Here is a 21,444-nt window from a genome sequence, read left to right as displayed (position 1 = left end):
TTTGTATGTATGCAGTATGTACTGAAATGTTTTGAAAAGCTTCTGCTTCCTTTATATTTAATCTATACAAATTATTTATTATTGAGCAACTATATTTCTTAATAGTAATTTGAATGATGTTTATTATCGTGGTGTTCGTATTTTCTTTTTTTTCGAAACTTTATTTAGTAATGTTACTCCTCAAGATACGATATCATGCATGCTTAATACGACGTATATATAATTTAATAATACTTTACAACAATACTTCGTGAAAATTCAAATGAAATTATTCTCCGTTTTACAAACACCATTCTTAATTCTTTTCGATCTTCATTTATAAACGTTTCAAATTCAGTTTTTCATTAATACAATCAATTTATTGTGCTCTGTTTGTTCAACGAAGAAAGACATATTTCGATTAAAAATTTACTCTCATATTGCCAAGTTAGGAACTACCAATTATTTATACTATTAAATATACTCTTTGATCGCATTGTATACGAATTACGATCAAATAATCGATTTTTAACGTGAGAACCCAAAAACCGACAATAAACGTAGCGAATATTTACAATGTTTAATTAATTAACATTAATAATTAATTAATTAATTAACATTGATAATTAACATTAATTAATTATTCTTGGTTACTTAATAATCTATAAAAAAATAGACAAACTTTACAATTATTACAAGAAAAGAAATCTTCACGACCTTTTTTCATAAATGTCTGTAATAATCGCAATATCTTTCTACATAGTTTCGATGTGACTTTATTGTACAATCATTGAATTTATTCACGCCTAAGGAATTTCGTTGAATAAATTTATCATCATATTAATTTTTACACAACCAGAAATAATCTTTTTAAGCTCTTAGATGTAACACTTAGGCGGTACGATGATGTCAGAAATAATATTCGAATTTTCTCCCACACGCTTTCTAATTTTCTTGTCGCAGTATTTTATAGCTATTAATTTTTAATAATTGTGTTTGACATTCTTATAATGTAAGTTCTGATCCCTTTGTACGATTGAACTAACATTATTAGTAAAGCTCACAAATTACACGCTATTAATATTAATAAATTTTCTTGAATAGCAGCAACGAATTTAGCAATAAAACGGATCCATATCTGCAAACAAATTTTACAAATTACCATTTGGTTATTTTAGAATTTATTCTACAAATATTTTGCTATTAATATTGGAATATTGTTCGAATATTTTACAATAAATAACATAAACTTGTAAAAATTAGGAATAGTTATAATTTATGTCTGCTAATTCAGTGTAGACTCAATTGAAGCACCTCCTATTATCGTAACAGAAATAAGGGGATCGATCAGTTCGTGGCGTCGATTATCTAATCGTAACGGGAATTTATGACTCCCGCTGATATGCTTCCTCACGCGTCTCTCCCCAAATAGTGGAATAAACAATAGTTCGACAGAATTATTTTATTTACTGCCATTCCATTCTTACTCGTTTCCTCACTTCCTTTTAACTCCGTTTAACTAATAAATATCTGAAGTTTAATTTCCGTTTAACTAATAAATATCTGAAGTTTAATTTCCGTTTAATTAATAAATATTTAAAGTTTCAAGATATCTGAAACTCGTGTCACTTTAAATCTATCATTCATGTAAATCTTCTTTTGTTGCAATTTTCCTGTTAAAACCAACAATTAAATAATAAGAGAAAAAAGAGAGATAGAAACAGTCAGCAATTCTTTGCTTATAAGCTTGGAATATTTCTAAACGCAATAGAATAGTTAGTATCTGTTTACGTATACGTTTTTGTTTATGCCAGTGTTTAATGTGGCAGTTTCATTAGCTTCTGTCCGTTCGTATAATTTCTCCTCCACTACATTCATATATTCATCTAGTTACAATTATATACAGTTTAAGATTATGTCCTTAAATCCTCGAAATTCCTAATCTCCTCAATACCAACTATAAAACGGTTGATGAGGAGCAGGTCTGGGTGGTTGTTGAAAACCTTGAGCGCTATAATGACTAGCGAAAGCTTGATGAGGATGTGCAGCGTGAGCATGAGACTGCTGCAGACTCGTTGGTGGACTCGGAAGTCCAACTCTTCCTCCGCTAGAAATCTGAAGATTCCACGTTGGCGAAGAGTTCCCCTGACTCGCTTGCTGTTGTTGTTGTTGTTGAACAGGAGATACCGAGCTAATCGGTAAATCCGCAGAAGCTAATTGTTCGGATGCTGGATTTGAGTTTCCAGAATTTGAACCCATCATGGTGACCAAGGAATTCGGTGTTGTTGGATGTTGATGACCACTGGCCTGTTGGTACGTTGAAGAGGAAGCTGCAGCTACTGGAGACATTTGATGGCTCATGTGAGTGTTGCTGGTTGACGATGTTGCTGGTAACAGCGAGCTGGGATAAGTTACCGATGCTGGAAGACCGTAAGCCGGTGTGGATCCGACAGATGAGGACAGACGTGTTGAATCGGAAGTTAATTGATGAGACATCGTGCTATGGTGAGAAGAATAGAGCTCTGTAACTGGAGAAAGAAAAAGATTTTATGTGGCTGGAGACATCGTTGGTTTCTTGATTAGAGCGCGATTATATTTGAAATCTAAATTAAAGTGTGTTTGTGTATCTGACTTGAAGAACAAGAACTAAGATATTTCAAAGAAAATATAAATTTTGCATATATTATACATTTACATACCATAAATATGAATTTATAGTATATTTTTGACTTAAATTCTGTTAATTACACTATCCGAACTTTTCTGAACTCGAGTAGTGTTTTTGTAGTAAGCCATACTCTATGTCCTCGTACTATATCCGCGCGTCATTAGATTCCTAATGAACCCGGCTGTACAGTATATATTACATAAGTTGCATATCATTAGGTCCCTTATAAAGCACTTACCGCTTTTTTATCCTTTGCAAAATAGATTACTACAATATATTTACTACTACGTTCTCACTTTGCAAACCTAATCAAGTTACCGTTAAACATTAACAAGTTAGAACCTTTACTAAATGAATAGCGGAAATTGGAACAGTTAAGAGTGTCACTGTACTTATACACTTCTATCTACATTGCAATCTGTTTAGTTTACAAAAGTATTTTAATATTAACATCATTTTAATATTAATTGTACATCAAGGAGCGAAATTGATTTAAAAATGCCTGATCAGCGCTTCTACATCATTCCTCCTCCCAAAAAAGAAAAAACAATAATTAAATAAATCGTCTTACCTTGACTCGACGAGAATGTGCTATCAGGTAAAGTTTGCCCATGAGAATGAGGATGCGGATGACCCGGTGGAACAGCAGTTGTAGCGTGTGGATGAGGCGCAGCAGGCGGATGTAAAACATAAGATGCTGCAGGATATGCGACTGAACTGACGTAACCACCAGAAGTTGAAGATAGCTGCTTCCTCAACCTGGCCCTTCTATTGCTGAACCAAACTTGAATTCTGGCTTCAGTTAATTTGGTCCTCTGGGCTAATTCTTCTCTGGTATAAATGTCTGGATATTGGGTTCGTTCGAATGCCCGTTCTAGTTCGTCTAATTGATGAGCTGTGAAGGTCGTCCTGCTCCTACGTTGTTTTCTTTTTAGAGGAATTCCTGGCTCGCTCTCACAATCAGATCCGGAACTCGTTTTACCTGGAAAATAAAATGTTTTATACTGGTTTCCAGGCAATTTTTTATTCCACCATTGAAATTGGCATTTTTTTAGTTCCGGACTTGAATTTAGTATCTTTTATTTTCTGTGATTCATTTTTGTCGGGACAAAGTCAAATCAATCTTTGACAGCGTAGAGTACCATTGGTGAATTTATTCCATCAGTGAAGACCTTAACATGCAGCTTTGGACTTTGAAATGATGAAGGTAAAGGAAGGCAATGAAAGAACAATTGGTACTATTTTATTTGTAAGTTTTTTAATGTGAATATTACATACATGATAGTTGTATCGTAAGAAAGAAATTCAATCCCGGATTTTTCAATCGCCGAATGAAATAAAACGGTTGACCTGCTCGAGATTGCAAGTTTCAATATCTAATTTTATAGCTTAGAGATACGTATTACATTTTTTATTGTTACCAACCGATAAATGTCAGTAGTAATTCGTGCGCGAGACTATGAAAATGCAAATGGTAACAAACTACATATACGAAAATTACACACTTTATGAAATTGAGTATGAATAACAGGGTGCAAGCATGAGAATAAAGTAAGGGTCGCGTCTAATAATTATTAATTCCGCGTGCACGTGTCACCTGCTCAGCCACGACTCTGCAGGTGAATGCACGTCCTGGTTTATGGTTTGTTTTGCCGAGCAAGAGTTCAAAAGGAACCGCACTTCATTCCCATTCTGCTGCTTGTTTCACACTCGATTTCACGATCGAGTTGTTTGCCGTTATATTACTCTATTTTATTCTTTTTTACTTTACGATTGAAATACTCTTTCATTTTGTTCTTGCTGTAACTTGCAGTGTACACTAACGCGTATATTCCATTTACTTATTTATTTACTCCAGATAAAAGAAAATAATGTTATCTACATTTCAGAATATTATTAGGTACATAGTATATATAATATGTGGTGTACATGGTATAATAATATTCACTTATTCATTTAAAAGAACGGAGAATTGTTATCCGTACCTAAAAAAAATTGTAATAGCTAACTACAATCGATGATATTTTCATGTAAAATAATTCAGAATATGTAAAGTAATACGACAAACATGTATTTGACATTTATATTTTAAAAAATTGTAGGAAATGTTATCGGCGATCTCTTCATACAGAATAATTTACGCATTTAGTTAACACGCATTCGAGCAATACGACAAAAGTGTTAATAGAATGTGTAAAGAAAGATGTTTTGAACCTGGAATTACCATTATCGGAGAATTAAATAGACCGCGAGCACGAGCGAGTACAAGAAATATGATTTACTACAAGGACACCGAGCAACAGCAAGAAAAGTGACGAGTGATGACTGATGACTGATGACAGTAGAAAAACATGTTCCGAGATTCTTTCCCTTCGATCGTCGAACGAAGACTGATAACAAGGATACAAGTATTAACCTCGACTAAACCAAATGATTCAACCTTCCTAGGACTTAATGCGTCCCATTTGATGTTAATAAATTTTCACACTTTTCATGTCAATTATTTATTCATTAATACAGTGAGATTATTATTCAACTTTTCATCGATCATTCAGATTCACTCATTTGTTCATTAATGTATATTAATTTAGGAAAAACATAATGATTAAATACATCGTTTTGTATTACTATTGTTCAATGCCCATTTCACTACTTGACGTTTGCTTTCACTTTAGTACGACTAATTTTTTACGAAATAAATTGTTCCGCAACAGATTGCTACAAAATGTATCGTTCTACCGCTGGCTGTGTCTTTCCAACAGAATTATTCTACCGTTTCACTTTACGATATTCGCAAGTGAATCAATCAGCTTCGAGCATCTCTCTTGCAACATTCTCTCAATATTTACAAATTGATATACAAATATTTGCAAATTCGCAAATGCTACGAAACAGTTCGTCTAACGATTCCATTTAAATTGACAGTTTCGCCCGGGAAGTTTTAACAATAAGAAGTGTCTCCGCAAAGCGATTAGTTTTTATTGTCGATAAAACTGGACAAAACTTTTGTAGCGGTACATGACTAGAGGATAATTCAAACCATATTTTTTTGCCTCGGAGTATCAAGATTGTTAGGATACACGTAATGTAATAATAAATAAACTCGGGACAAAACAATGTCGCCGCTATGTGTAACCATCGAACGAAGACGAGTTTGAATTTTTCGAATACAATTGTAAATATTATGTCAAAAACTTTTATTTTTCATAAAACATTTTATTTTTAAAAATACACTATAATTTAATATAAAAAGCTACTTACCATTTCCCATTTGAAATAATGTTTATTCAGCTCTGATCCAAACAGTCATCATTGGATTTTAAAAGATTGAAATATAAAACTTTTTATACTACCTTTTATTTTTTTTTTTTTTTATCATTCCCTTCACGATAATGTCCATTTTTCTCTCTTTTCCTTTGTCGTTCGTTAAGTCCTTAGCATTCTTGTGGTTGGTTAAAGAAACGAAGGTCCTCGGGTGCTCGGTCGGTCGGTCGCATTTTTAGATTATCGTAGATTCATCATCACGGAGCCGCGAAAGCAGAGACGGATGACACGCTTGTAAAAAGGAACGAGGTTGTTTCTTCCGGCGAACGGGCCGGCGAAACGTCTTGAAATCGTCGACTGGCTTTACACAGGCCGCGACTAATCGGCCGACGACGCCTGACGCCGAGACGCCCCGCGTTCATGCCCATTCGACACGGACTCTATTCCCGGACGGACCGCTTCTTCCCCTTTCCTTTCCTGCGTCGCGTCGTCTCGTTTCTCCTGCTCCGCGGGCTTCCGTGTCATTCTACACTCTGTTCACCTCTCTTCTCTTTCTTCTTTTCATTTTTTAGTTTTTAGTTTTAGTTTCTATCGATTTTTAGTTTCTTCTCCTCGTTTCGTAATTCTTTTAGTTTTACTGATATCTTTGTAAAATGGAACGACTGCGTACGTGGTTTGATATAAAGAACTGTTACAAGATGATTATTGAGGTTTCTGGAATTTTTTAGAGTTTGTTGAGATTTCAGATTAGAAACATCTGTTGGGTATTACAATCGGAAACTATATGTAAAGTACATGATAAGTACATTTTTGTAGACTTCCTGACTTTGATATTAGCTGATGACTTTTTATTTTTATTAATTCTGCGGCTAAACCTAGAACATTGCGAGAAGAAGAAAATACTTGTTATTTTGAGAACAGCGATGGAAGATGTTTTCAGAATCATGTTCTGAGAAAAATGTATCTTACTAGAGATAATCGTACAAGTACTGTAAGTAAGATATAAGAAAATAAAGGAAGTAAGTAATACAAAGAAGCGAAACAATCTTCGGACAGAAAATTCTTATAGTTCTTCTCGTCGAGTTCTTTGAAGAAGACGCTCATTGAGCAGGCAGTTTCATTTAAAAGTAGAAATCGGACGTTGCAAATTTGCAAAATCACGACAGAAATTACATATTTCATGGAGCTAAGCGGCCACGAGCGGCTAGTAATTACCAAACTTTCGAACCCTGCATTAACCCCAAGGGGGTTGAGAGATTGCTAGTTTGCTGTTCGGCACGATCTTGCTACGTGGACCAAAAGACGTCGACCAGTACACGACACGTGTTATTTTTCCTCTTTTACGAAATACATAGTGCAACTTTGTGAAAGAAAAGAACAACAAAAATTCGAAAAGAAATTCTATTTTAATCGAACTTAAATAAGATTCTAATATCAAATTTTAGCGTATGAAAGTTTGAAATTTACTGAATCCTAAAAAGATTGCATTTACATACGTAAATATTAGGAAATGTAAATTATATATGAAAAGAGGAAATTCGTCTACATGGAAATATAAAAATATTATCGAAGGAAATCAATGTTTGGAAAATGTATACAAATCGGATTGATATTAACACTAGAACTACCGGCTTTTGTGACGTAGTTATCTCTATCAAAGTCAGTCAAAATGACTGGTCTTTAAAAAATACGTAATAGTAGAATATTTTTATATTTATTGATCTATTATTATCTTACAAAAGGAACTCCATGTTCTGAAATCATAAAAAATATATAACAACTTTAATAATAACAATAAGTACAAAAAAGGATATTCAGTACCAAAACCTTTGGTAACAAGAATGTTAAAATAAATTTCCATTGGCAAATATAAAAAGTATAAGTTTGCACCAGGTTTATAGCAATTCTGGCTGTATTCAATAAACTTATCCCATGCGGTTGATATTAGTGCAAATTTGTCATCTTTCAAACGTTGACGTCTATCATCTTTTTGGTCAAATCGAATAAATTTCAATATTTCAACAAACTCATTCCGACTCATTGTGCTGGAAAAGAAGCTTGGTCCCCATTTTGTATTCCACAAATATGAAAGTTTCAAATTTTTCGCTTCGTACGCTATTCAAGCGTACAATATTCCAAGGAATGCTTTCAATTTTGTTTCTGTAAGGGTCCATTTTTTTACCCAAAATTCGAGAGGCTTCTGATTCAATGCAAGGTATTATATGTTGCAACATATGACTGTCAATTAGTAAGGAAAATACACTAATCGCTTTATCTTTCATGATACTTTTTTTGCATATCCTGTGGGTCGGATGTGTCTTCGAATATATTGTGCAAGGGTAATTTCCCAGAAGCTGACCCTTCTTGAATCCTTTCCCATTTGGTTCCGTTTACGGCAATTTCATTTGGACTAGCTTGTACATTTTCAGTTTCACTTTCAGAACTTGAAAGCAGTCGAGTACGTCTTCTTTCGCGCACATTCAAAATGTTCTCTGACGCACTTTCTGAGGACTTATTTTCTTTGTCACTAATGTCACTATTACTGCTATCACTACAAATTTCACCTTCACACTCAGAGAATTCGCTATCCTCGATATCAGAGCATTCCATTGGTATCCTTTTCAGTTTTTCCAACAATTCGGATGCTTCCAATTGTTTACATTTTCAAGGCTTGTAAAATATTGTATTATAAAACGAGAAATCAGGTTTTATTCTAACGACTGTGCTCTACAGAATGACCAATCAATTTGACTGGTACTGGTATAAATAGCCATGATACAAAATTACTTTCATTCTAAATGAATAAAACAAAATTAAAGTTTGTTATTAGTTATCCCTGCAAAAGTCATTATACAATTGTGGAGAAAAAATATAACATGATATAATATAATAAAAATATAACAACAAATAAAATTGTCAAATCAGTCATTTTGACTGGTGTGGTAGTTCTAGTTTAATATTTAAAGAGGTGGAGTCTTATATGTTGAGCTCGATTAATAAAAATCAACGTGTTAAAAGTTCGATTTTTATTGTTTTTATCGTCAACGGCAACGTGTTAAAGCTCGTTCCTGCCGGTAGATTAAAAAGAAAACCAAGAAACTGTATTTTCACAGTAGTTTGACAAGTACGAGACCTTCAATGGTCGGCGCCTTTTTAGGTTTCTCACCCCCTCCGTGGTAACACGTTGTTTTTGCCCTCCTCTTTTTGTTTTGAAAGGGCACCCGACCATCCCGAGCTGATCGACTTACAAATCTACGAGCAGTTTCTTCTCGTTTTGCTCTTTCATCTTTGCCGGCAAGCATTTCCGAATGACCCCACCGATGGACCACCGTCGGCTGTAAAACTTTCATTTGTCTTGTCGCTCGGACTCCAAACTACCCTTGGAAGTCGTGAGAAATTTTTGTCGATGATTGTTACATTTTATTTGTTACGCCACGTGGCTTTCCAGAGGTTGTTATTCCTAACCGTCGCTCGTGGCATCGCAGTGTCGCGAGCGAGCCGTCACGGTCAGCCCGACAAATAAACAATGTAACGGTCAACAACAAACAGAGCGAGTTTCAAAAAAAAAAAACGTTCCGTTATTTTGAATACACTAATCAGGTGACACGCGTGATCATGGCGTGATCGGTGGCGTGACCCGAGCATGGAGGGGATCGTCTCCCATGTAACACAAAGGGCCCATCGAAGGGCAATCAGTATCGATCAAGGATCCAAACGAAATACACTAACGTCTCCAACGAATTACAAGTCGTCCAAATACAAAACACATTGTAAAGTCGAGTCGAATCATTACACCGAGTTAACTGTATCATCTGTCAAATAATTTGTGGCGCATCATTATACTGTTGTTTATATATATATTGTCAAATATATAATTTTTGTTAACTCTGTTAATTCAGTGTTAATCTCAACTAACCACCTCTGTCATCTTAACAGACACAGAGGAACGACTAATTCGCGGCGTCGATTTTCTGAATCGTAGCGAGAATTTACGCCTCCCGCTGACGCGCTTTCCTCGCGATCGCGTCTCTCCGCGAACGGTCGTACATTATCCTTATGTATTTAAGGGTTGTACAAAATACATCCAATTTGTTCCAATTTGTTCCAACTTGTTCTAGTTTGTTCCAATTTGTTCCAACTTGTTCTAGTTTGTTCCAATTTGTTCCAACTTGTTCCAACTTGTACCAACTTATTTGAACATGTGGGAGCTCGTTGCATACTATGCAGTTAACAAAGAGGAAATTAAAAATTCGGTACTTAAAAAAAGAAGAATTTTATGCCTCCTATCTCCCATAGAAAACACTTTTTCCACTTTTTCCAAAACAGAAATCACTCGATTGTCTCATTTTTTAAATATATCTCGAAATCGTCATTAAAAGACAAATAACTGTCTACTTTCATTATTGATACATAATTATGAATTGTAAAATCAATAATTATTCTATTATTCTAAATTGAGTTGATCTCATTGCAAACAGCGTATACTTTCGTCTATAATAAAGGACATGAAAAAGTGAAAATCAAGATCTTCCTACCTCAAACCCTTTTTATTACCCACGTATAAAAACTTCTAAGCTTTCACAGACCATTTACTCTGCCAGTTATGGCACCAAATACTAATCGCTAATATTCCAATATCTGTATCTTGTCTAAATCATCGCTGACAACATAGTTGACTAACCAAAGCGAAAGAAAGGATGAATATTTCAAGAATCGAGGGAATTTATCCAATGGTTTCGTGCATCGGATTCCAGTATCGAGCTATCGAACGTTTTGGACGTGCACGTGGGCATGTATAGGGCGGTGAGAAAATTACAGAGCTGCGTCAGAGCTACCGACTGTTCGCGTCGGCGAACGTTAACCGGTAATTTCAAAGATCGAGAAACGCGGGCCTGATTAATGGCGCGACCATTTAATTTATTCATTCACCGTTGCAAGGAAGAACCGGACCACGAATCCTTGGTGGTCTAACGCGGCCAGCTGATGGGGCGTGCCGATGCCGCGATCCATCTTCCTTTCGACTATGTATCGTGTGTTCCACTTCGCGATCCTACTCGCTCGCGGCGATTATATCGCGTTTTGCGCTGTTTCCACTTTCTTTTCTATCTATTTCTTTATTATTCTTTCCTTTCTCTTTAAATCTTCCACGTAGGTATAAGAAAGATAAATTCTCGCGTGATCGCGGAAGTGTTTCGTTAACATCTTCCTTTTAACGTTCCCTTTTTTTTCTTTTTCATCCAGAGAGTTAAATGTTCGAGTAATGTATCTGTACGTGTAAAGGAATAGGGAAATTCCATGGAAGGAAGCGTGGATTGTAATTTGTCGCTTTGATAATTTTATTTTGGCGTGTAAAAGCTTGTGAACGAAGCTTCTTGAACGAAGTTCAAGAAAATGAGCAAGTCAGGATCATAATTTCTCTTTTTCGATCATCTTATTCTGCCGTCTAACTTGGGAATTGTTAAATACTCTTTTTGGTTGCACCATTTTGCAAATAGCTGAGCGTAAATTGCAATCGTATTATGTATAAGGTGATTTTAACGTGTGTGTATATTTAATAATGTAACGAGTGGATGAATTTGTAATAGTCAGTTGTATTAAAATTAGTATAAATACAAGACTGTATAAGTAAGGACTGTACGCCACTTATAATCGTCGCTTGCTCAACGATATTATGCCGATCGAAGAAAGGACAACAATAATCTCCTAGGAACACGTTCATACATTTATATCGACGGATACACAAGAAGTTAACCTTCTTATGTAACTCAGGCTGAAGATTACAAAAAAACAGCAATAACAATCTGTCCCGATTTCATTTGCCTCTAGACCTTGTAAACTAAAAAAATCGTTAGTATTCAAAGGCACAATAATATGGGTCTCTCGAAGATTCCGAATTTTCAAAAGATTGACTGCCATTTTCCCAATAATCAGTGAACCAATAAATTTCTTTCAAATTTTATATACATATAAAACAGATGTTTATCTTATACTAGGATTATCTTAATAGCTTTCTTTCATGTTTTTTGTAGGCGCCATTATCTTAAAATACATCTTTCTTTCGTATTATTCTAATAGAAACAGTAAAGACGTGTATTGAGATTCGTGTGTACAGACTACGAGATAGATCAAGAATATTTTCAATTTTTCTGCTTTGAACAAGTAACACAATATCAATTGTGGTAGCGAGTCAGAATGATGATTTCGTAAAACAAGCAGTAACCTAAATAGTAATAAAAAATAATTACATAAAATCTACTCTGTGTCTTCGTGAAATATGGGAAAAGATATGTAAACTACTTTGCACTTCTTAGTTCACGAATATATAATAATTTTGTGCTCCAAATGGCATCTAAAGTGACGCTGGCGTCGCAATGCCTGCAAATGGGAATATCCCACTTGAAGATTCTTAGAATGTGGAACGTAAATCCTAACTGAAACACAAACCAGTTCTTCGCGGGATAATTTTTATAACTTTATTTCACAAAATCAGGTGTACACGCGATCGAGGTGAAACATAAAATGAAGGAAAACGGCACTATACGACCGCCAAGAAATTCTTTTTTTCAAATCTTCCGCTGATGATTAAAGAGCCTCGAGAGGAAAGTTTCAGCGTCGAGTGCGAATTAACTGCGAACTACTCGCTAAGCTCCACTTTTGATCCCCTTCGGTAATTGCCTGCGTGGTAATTTTCCCTCAGTTGGAATATTACGTTGCGCAGGAAGCTGTTACCTTAATGGTCGCTTTTATCGTGGACACGTTTCTTCTTTCTTGTTTCTTTTGCCCCTCCCGTCCCACCTTCGAAACGGCGAATTTTTCGTGCGCGATCGCAAAATCTGCCATGGAAATGTTATAAGCCGATACACCAACGATAAAATTCTACGCACGCGAGTTGCCTCGGCTAACACCGCGTTCCACTTTGTCGACAAATTGCCTCTGCTACTGGGCGTTCCGCGAGATACCACCAGTTTTCGAGATAAAACTCGAACGAGCTGAGTGAATATTAAAATCAAGTAAATTCCACCCTTCAAACTGGGAAATAGGCAATATTTATGCTTCGAGATTATTGAAATTTTGCAAGATTCGAGATTGCGATAGTTATATAGAAATAAATTTTTAATTAAATATGAGTGAATTTAAAATAATCTACAGGAGAAACTAAAGGTAACGGATGTCACCCTTCGTAGTGAAAACAGGCAATTTCGATTATACGCGACAGTATCAATCTCATAAAATTTAAGCTTGTATTATTTTTATATTTAAATAGAAATTATAAATATCTAAGTAAATATAAAACACTGGAGATAAATGTCAAAATAAGAAAAATGTGTAGTTTGGAAAGGAATACTCTGCCAAAGTGACTAAATGTCACCGATTGGAAGTATTATAAAATTCGAGGGTGTTTCCAGGATATCTTGGATAAATACGAAGAATAATGTCCCTGTTATTCGCGAAGAAAATTAGGGAATGCAAAAAGGGCCCGGCCGATTCAATTTCGAGGGACCTCGCATAACGAGGGCCCCGAGGACCAAATTATGAGTCGGTGTTGTTATAATCTAATTTTGCACGGTGGCGCTGTTACGGGAATATTTGCGAGAGGCTAATTCACTGATTCACCTGGATCATCAATCTTGGTCAGACTGACTGGGAAGAGACACCGAGTGTCCGGTGTGCTCTCGATCAAAGGAGTTTTTGCCAAAGCGATTGGAAAGGAATACACCGTGTTTAATATGCAATTTTCCTTGTCAGTGATTATCAAAGAAATTATCCAGTTCAAGATTGGAATGTGGTGAAAATTATAAAAACTTGTCGAACAACCGTAAGTATGAACAATTAATTCCACTAATAATATTTCGGCATTAACAATTCTTTCTCGTACATTGTTTTCTGAATTCATTGAAAAATACTTCGATACCTTCCAGTACTAATTTTCGAAATATTTATTAGAATCAGAAGATAATTATTTCTAATCTTTTGATCAAAATATTAACCATATAATTTCCATATAAAACCATATAATTTGTTAAAAAATTGCATATAATGATATTCATTGTGTCTTTTATAATTATATTTGAATTAAAGAAGGGCGCAATTTTGAATTAAGAATTAGGATCAGAATTCTGAATTAATTTTTAATACAAGTGTTTTCATCGGGCAATCAATTTTTTCTTTTTATACAAAAGGAAATTTAATTGAAACTTACCGTCGCGGTCGCCAAGTTTAGTTTCATCCTCGGGGTCGCGACCACGGAGTAGTCTTGAGATCGCCGAGACGCTTGGAGCACTAGTCCGGTCGCAAATTCCTTCCTTTATCAATCTGTCGCGTATCTCCCATGAGAATATTCCCGGATTATCGCGTTTGTACTCTTCAATCCTATTCTCTACTTCTGGCGTAGCGACTCTAGGCTTGCTGCCGCCGATCACGCCAGGTCTGATGCTTCCGGTTTCTTGGTAGCGGTTCAAAATTTTCGAAACACATCCATGAGATACTCTTAGCTGTCTATTTGAGCAAAGAAACAACAAATTGACTTTTGAATTCATCATGGTCGGGTTATCAATCTTGTTATACGTTGCTTTGTAAATCGGCGTTTCGTCAACATTGCAGTTCACTCCTTCACGGTTATTCTGAAAAGTTTGATAACCCGATTGTGGAAGTCTTATATTAGTTACAAATGAACTTTCTTGAAATATTTCTTCGACAAGTGGCAAAGTTAAATATCTCAAGAAAGTCGCGATAAGTTGACATTACCACATAAGAACAGATGAAGTATTTTTTAAAAAATAGAGCAGAGTAAACGTCTCAAGAAAAAATATCTTTTTAAGCTATTAAAAGAAACTTAAAAAAGTGGTATAAGACTTTAGTCTATAAAATATCGAATTGAGAAGATTATTGAGGTTTCCACCTCGAAATCACACAGGGTCTGACCCCAGCTGCAGCCATTTCCACGATTTTTAGTCGAATATGATTCGGTAACGGTCTTCCATTTATGAAGACACCACCAAGTTGGTTAACGCGTCCTTGACCTGGTATCGATCCCAAATCTGCGAAGAAGAATTAAAAACACTTTGAGAAATAAACTATTTTACACTACGTTCCTAATCTATCAAATGCAACTTTAAAAAACACTAGCTGCATTAAATAAATGAGAAAAATCTCATCAATAGACTGTAAATCTATAATCGTCTATATAAAATGTAAAACGCAAAGTTATACATAAAATATCATAAATAAAATAAATAATATAAAACATTAGAAAATAAGACATTATTCTATTCAAATTTTATTTCTTTGTTCTCGATTTACCAATGTTCCAAGCGTCTCATTGGTTTCTTTCCAAGATTTCATATTATCTCGATCTTCTTTCATCTTGGTTCCGTTCATTCCAAATTCAATCACACGTCGAGCATAAACATTTCTAACAAAAGAACTGTATTCTCTCTCTCTCCCCCTCTTATCATTTTAAGACTACCAGCATTGTCTCCCGAAGCAGAAAGGATTCGCGGATCGAAGGTCGATTGCGAAATCGCGGAATTCTTTTGTGTTGTTCTTGCTCACGCGAACCAGCCGAGGGAACAGTTACTCGATGCAGAATAAAGAGAAACTCGGATCTATCGTTCCGCCTTCACCTCGACGTATTTCCTGTGTGTTCCATCGGGAGGGGAAACAGGACGAAAGGGGAAACAGGCGATGGAAAAAAGAGAGGAAACCGACGAAGAAGGAGTTGCAATAGATTGGCGCGAGCAATCACATAAATAACGATAAGGCGAATGAATCTAAAGGGTTTACGACGCACAACACTGATAGCGTGTAATTTGTCCAGTTCACCGTAATCTATGTCGCGCGATCGCGATCGGAAACAACTGCTTGCATTGCGATTTCTTTTCGTCGCGACTTTCTGACGCGTACTCTCTAACGCGCTTCATTTCTCTGACAGTTGCCTTCGATCACTTGAGACAGTCTTATTAATAAGTTAAAGCGCAAATTGGATAAAACTTGAAATATAAGCAATTATTTAATTACTCGTATATTAATGGATATACTCTGTGATATTTACAACAGCAAGTGTATCAATAGCACAATGTTTAATTCTAGACGTTTCCAAAAATGAAACTTTAGATGAAAGTTCATTTTCTATAGACGTACGTTATCGACAAAAAGTTTGGAATCGTTAAGTGTTTCAATGGAAGGCGAAAATTTAAATAAAAAATCAGTTTAAAATGTTAGGGAAATGTCTTAGAACTCTGAACTGTCTTGAACTCTGTGGTAAAACTTTTATCAAAATAGATAATATTCTCATTGATATTCGTAGTACTATTTTCAAATTGATAATAAAATTAGGATTCTATGTAGATGCAATCGAGGAAGTAATTCCAAACAGTTGTCTGACCGTGAAATCTAGATCTACTTACCTCAGCCAGCGAATCTTGCACTATATTTGAATAAGTAGAGTTCTCACTGAATTGGATCGAATATTCTGGTCACTTAGATCAAAGTGTTAAGAAATACACCACACATATGTGACTCACTTTTGTGACACAGTAACGAGAGGAAAAACGAGGTGGCCGACGATGGAAGATCGTCGATGCGAGACACGAAGAAAAACGAATTATCATTATTATTGTCGTTCGTTTAATATTCCCAGATCCACTCACTTGGTAATTATCTATCTATCTAGCTACAGCAGGGAGCTGACATTGGAAAAAATCTTCACACGCTCGAGTAGACACTTCGATCGTAATTACATTTTTTTGTGCTGTTGACCACATTAGCAACCACACGATTTTTATCCTTTTCAATGGAAACTTCTTGTAATATCTACATATGTATTATGGGAAACATTTCTGATAAATCATGAAGGATTCTAAGGAATCAACGCACGTCTGCGGCTTTAACGACTTTTACTCTTAATTCTGACTCTGCTTAATGAATGTAAAATTGATGATACCAGTTAATGTTTCGTAAGGTAATATTTTACTGCGTACCTCTGCAAAAATCAATTTCCCTTTTCTGCGCTTTATTGAGCAAAATTTTGTTTTAAAAAAGGCTCCGAAGAATGTTTTTTTTTTTGCCAAGACTATTCGAAACATTACACTAAAGATACCGATTCATCTTTATATAAATTTCTAAATACTATTAAAGCATACTATTAAATATTATTTAAATATTAATAAAGCTGAGGGAAAACGTTGTAGGATTTTTTTAAATTAAAAAACTTCTGACGAAACTTGATTTTTATATATTTAAAGACAATTACGTTAAATTTTTTGAATAAGCTGAAACTTTGCAAACATCCAATAAAATGAATTAAGTTCCAAACAAATTATTACCATAATTATGAACAAAATATCGGAACAATAGAATGAAAGGGAAAGTGCATAAAGCGATGGATGAGGGTTACCTGTAAAAGGAAGCGGTCCTTTACGGGTAACGAAACTCCCGATTTTCTTCGCTTTCAATTTTTTCTAGCGCGTTAGAAATTCGTGAGTTTTTTCGAGGGGATGGCGAGAAATCGCATGCCTGATTCTTCGAAGCGGAAAACCCGCGGAAAAAGTTAATTGTTAAACAATGTTTTTAATATTGTTGATTAGAAATTTCCCACGGTGTTAGCTAGATCGGGTTACTTTGAAGGGGTTAGAAAAGGAACTTAACCAACGAATCGACGTTCACGTAACGAACCAACGAAGAAAAATGCGCCAAGCAACCGGAAAAAAGGCGAAACGACGGTTTTGATTGCGCAGAATCGGTTGCATAAGTCGAGTTATGCATCGAGCGTACTCGACAACCGAAAAACGACGGGGATGGAAAAAACTAGTGTTCTTAATTCCTGGGCTGATTAAATCGATTTTTCATAAGTGGATTTTGCTAAATTGTTTTATGGATGAATTTCAATTATTATTTCACTTCTTTTATTACACCTTATTATTTGGATTCGTGTTTCTATTTTATAAAATTCAATGGCCAAAGAAATTATTCTGAAAAATATACGTTCTTGCTTAATAATAAGGAGATTGGTTTTACGAATGCGTCACAACTTTTTTCTTCTATAATTCTTGCGATTTGGGAAGAGTTGAGAAGAAAGCTGGTGTTTGCTAATAGTTAGACTGATCAAAATCATTGTTATTCAGTGAATTTTGTTAAATCCTTCTTTAGTTGAATTTCTATTACGTTCATTTATGCTGCTGCTCGATAATAAGAGATTAATTTTATGACGTGTTGAAACAGACGTTGTCAGACTCAATTTAACGTTCGATCTTGATTGTACTTACAGAATGTAGAATAATGTCCAGGAAATTTTCTCCACTTTTCTATTTCAAGTAAAACGGAGTTTTTAGTGCAACGAAATTCTCCGAGTTCTCTCTTAAATTTCCCCGATCACAACTTGCAATTCCAAGTCTGATATTCCACAAATCTCGCTAACGACTCTTCTAAACATTCCAACTGTTGTTCAGTTCCAATCTTGCTGTATTTGATTGATCGAAAATCTCTATGGCCACAAATTCTGTCTAGTTAAAATGTACTTACATTTAAACATGGAAACAGAACCTTTAAAAAATTTCAGCCTAATATTTCTCGAAGAATAATTGATGTCGAAAAATGATCCACAAACTGAAAAGAAATTTGCAATTTAGGTTATTTCCCATAAACGTTTTTAGATATATCAATAGTTTCTTTAGAACTTTATAGAATTCATTAGTAAGAAAGGTGTTCGATACAGTATTTTACTAAGAAAAATTGTAAATTGAAAAAAATGAATAGCTGGAAGACAATTATAAGTAACGATGAATGCTATATCGAACGAATGGTATATAGAAATTTTAATTGAAACAATTGACTGTATTCGTTTCAAAGAATTTTTCAAAAAATTCAGCATTTTAGTTGAAAATAAAAAGAAAATTATGAATGACGAAGGAAGCTAGCCAAATTGGAATTTGATGCGTTTATGGGAAATTGACGAGCTGATTTATCAATTCACTCGTAACTCTATTGCCATTGAAATCGTTCTTGCAATTAATTTTCAATAAAGGAAGCAGGATTTCCGAGAAATATAAATTGCCAGGGAACACCGGCTTTTACTTCTCACGGTTGCCCGCGCGTTTCAACATTCTATAAAATAATAAACGATTACCGATGGGACGTACGCGTAATTGCGAAAACGCATCCGCAACATTATTAATCTCCCAGGAATGTTTAATTACACGTTACGCGCCCGCTAAACGCTTCCATTTTGCATACAAGCCGCGGGAGTACGATTCGGTGACTAATCGTTGCATGCAATTAAACACCGTGCGTAATACCAGACAGTGACAAATGATCGGCTACTGTCCAAGCAAATGACAAACAAGAATGCGAAATTCACAAACAACCTCTTCATTTGCATCCTGATGGTACATATTGTATAATACTTTTCTTTCTCGACTTGTTTGATTGCTTTGGACGGACAGTTTATGCATTTGTAGAAAATTTAAGACGCAATAACACACAGAATACGTCGTAATTTGCAGAGGATACGAAACATCCAAAGTATAGTATACACTATAATATTTAAAAGAAAAATGCGAAAGGAATCTCTGCTTAGATTTCCTTATTTTAATTATATTCATGAAAGCATCAAATTGCGTAAACACCTGCAGTCCAGTTATAGTTAGTTACATAGAATTTTGTATATCGATTTCTATTTTATCACAGATTACATTTCTCTTCTTTGATTAATTACAGTTAATTCGTGATTCTCGTGAGATTCAAGATTGCACGCCAGGATGGTCAAATGGGAAGTCAACAGCGTGAAAAAGTATGAAAATTTACCAAGCTTTAAACGAGAGACGGAAAGTTTATTTTTGAAAGTTTCGAGGAGAGCAGCTCGTGAAGTCCTCCGCATCGACAATTTTCTGAGCACCAAGGCCAACAATGCCGGACAAGTTTGACAATTACACGGTCCATTTTCGATTTCTCGACACGAGCAGCCAGAGGAAGAAATCTTCTGGTGAATCCTGAACGACTTTCTAATTACCTCATAGGCTACTGACATAAACTCGAGTCACAGACACGTACAACTTTGTAATCGACATTCAGGGCAAAATAAAAGTCAGTTTTTAAAAGTAATTTCTGTTTTAATAAAAAATAAAATACAATAAAATGTACTGAAGCTATGAACTTCAATTAAATACTGAACAAATTATTAATTGTCATCTTCGAACAATTCTTTTTGTTCTCATTCCGAATGAATATTATGGTAGTAAGTTCATCTTCAAAGTGTAAAGTTAAAGCCTTAAATGTACGAATAATGTTCAAAGAATACTCAGGCTCACGAAGAATTTTTTTAGCGAAAGAAAAAAAACGGTCGAAGGCGCGCAAACTCGTAAAACGACAAAAAGTATTTCGGAGCGACGGTAAACCCGTCAAAAGATATATTTCATTATTTATGGCGGTCATTAATGGTACTGTTCCGGTTTCTTTGAGTTAGGTGAAGTTATATATCAATGCTCGTTCAAAGTCTTACAGGACATCCGAGTACGGAAGATCTTTTTTTTTTGTGAATAGTAAGATTGTTATCTACAATGCATCTCGATTGCATAATACTAATCTAACTTTGGGACGACTTTGTACATCTCAACTGTTGCACGAATCTCTTAGAAATGTTTTTAATACCTTCACTCACTCGATCGTCTTTTTAAGTTATCTATTCATTTTAGTAAATTTTTATAATTAACTCCAACCAAAGTATACTTCGCTAGCATCCTTAATTCTCACTTCTAAGTACTTCTTTAACGCTGGAAATTCTTTTACGATAGGGAAATCGACGAGAAATAATAATTTTGAGAAAAACGCTTATCTTCTTTTGAAAATCAAAAATTCATAAACAATGATATTTGTTAACGAAAATAATAATTTTCGATGATTGAAACGTCAAGATGATCCGATTCTTTTTTCTAGTATTAAAGGAATTTTTCGTTTCAACAATTACCTCTAAATTTATTAATAACCTTGTTTGTGCTAAAATTCATCTTATTCAAATTTCAGGGCAAACTGTTGATGAATCTCTTACCTTGAAAAGGGTATCCAGTAAAACAAGGTCGCATCATTGAAAAGTTTGTTGTCACCGTCATCTCAGCGCGGTCGCGCCTCCAGTCATATCATGAAACCCAACAAAGGTTCTCGCACCACTGTTCCTGGCTGCGAAGCAGCATTCACAAAAATCAAAAATTCCCTTTATCACACGACAATCGAACGAACACAGTGTATTCCACTGAATCTCCAGTTTTGATCCAGAGGTGACGAGCTATCACTCAAAATCCGAGTTCATACGTGTCCTCATCGCCCATCAGGATCAACCAGACACCACTACATTTCTTTGACGGTTGGATTAGATCTGGACAGATCGGTTCTCGGATCCTGACTAGTCTTCTCAACCACTCGCCACTGGCATAACTAACGCTTGGCCACTCCCATTCAGGTCTTCTTGAAGGTAGACGGTGGGGAAACTATGTGGCCGCCAGTCGGCTGGTCTCAGCTCGACACCGAGGAAAACGTGCTCGAGC

At 35.3% G+C, this 21,444-nt stretch overlaps 1 protein-coding gene across 3 annotated transcripts; it reads right to left on the bottom strand.

The window, feature by feature from the left end:
• Nucleotides 1-79: 79 nt before the first annotated feature.
• On the bottom strand, nucleotides 80-21,365 carry LOC122574594 (protein gooseberry-like). 3 transcript variants are annotated; one of them, XM_043742320.1, is made up of 5 exons: nucleotides 20,952-21,365; nucleotides 14,811-14,949; nucleotides 14,112-14,407; nucleotides 3,219-3,629; nucleotides 80-2,507 (listed from the first exon to the last, which is right to left on the bottom strand). In XM_043742320.1, exons 1-5 carry the CDS (start codon nucleotides 21,010-21,012, stop codon nucleotides 1,927-1,929), a joined length of 1,488 nt encoding a protein of 495 aa, XP_043598255.1. In that variant the 5' UTR covers nucleotides 21,013-21,365; the 3' UTR covers nucleotides 80-1,926. The 3 variants fall into 3 exon arrangements, with proteins under 3 accessions (XP_043598255.1, XP_043598257.1, XP_043598256.1); XM_043742322.1 differs by lacking the exon at nucleotides 20,952-21,365 and adding an exon at nucleotides 16,318-16,733; XM_043742321.1 differs by lacking the exon at nucleotides 20,952-21,365 and having other exon boundaries at nucleotides 14,112-14,532; nucleotides 14,811-14,951.
• Between the last annotated feature and the right edge of the window lie 79 nt (nucleotides 21,366-21,444).

Source organism: Bombus pyrosoma, linkage group LG14 (assembly GCF_014825855.1).
Source record: "Bombus pyrosoma isolate SC7728 linkage group LG14, ASM1482585v1, whole genome shotgun sequence".
In the NCBI taxonomy this organism is placed as follows: domain Eukaryota; kingdom Metazoa; phylum Arthropoda; class Insecta; order Hymenoptera; family Apidae; genus Bombus; species Bombus pyrosoma.
This window is presented reverse-complemented; position numbering and strand designations above follow the sequence as displayed.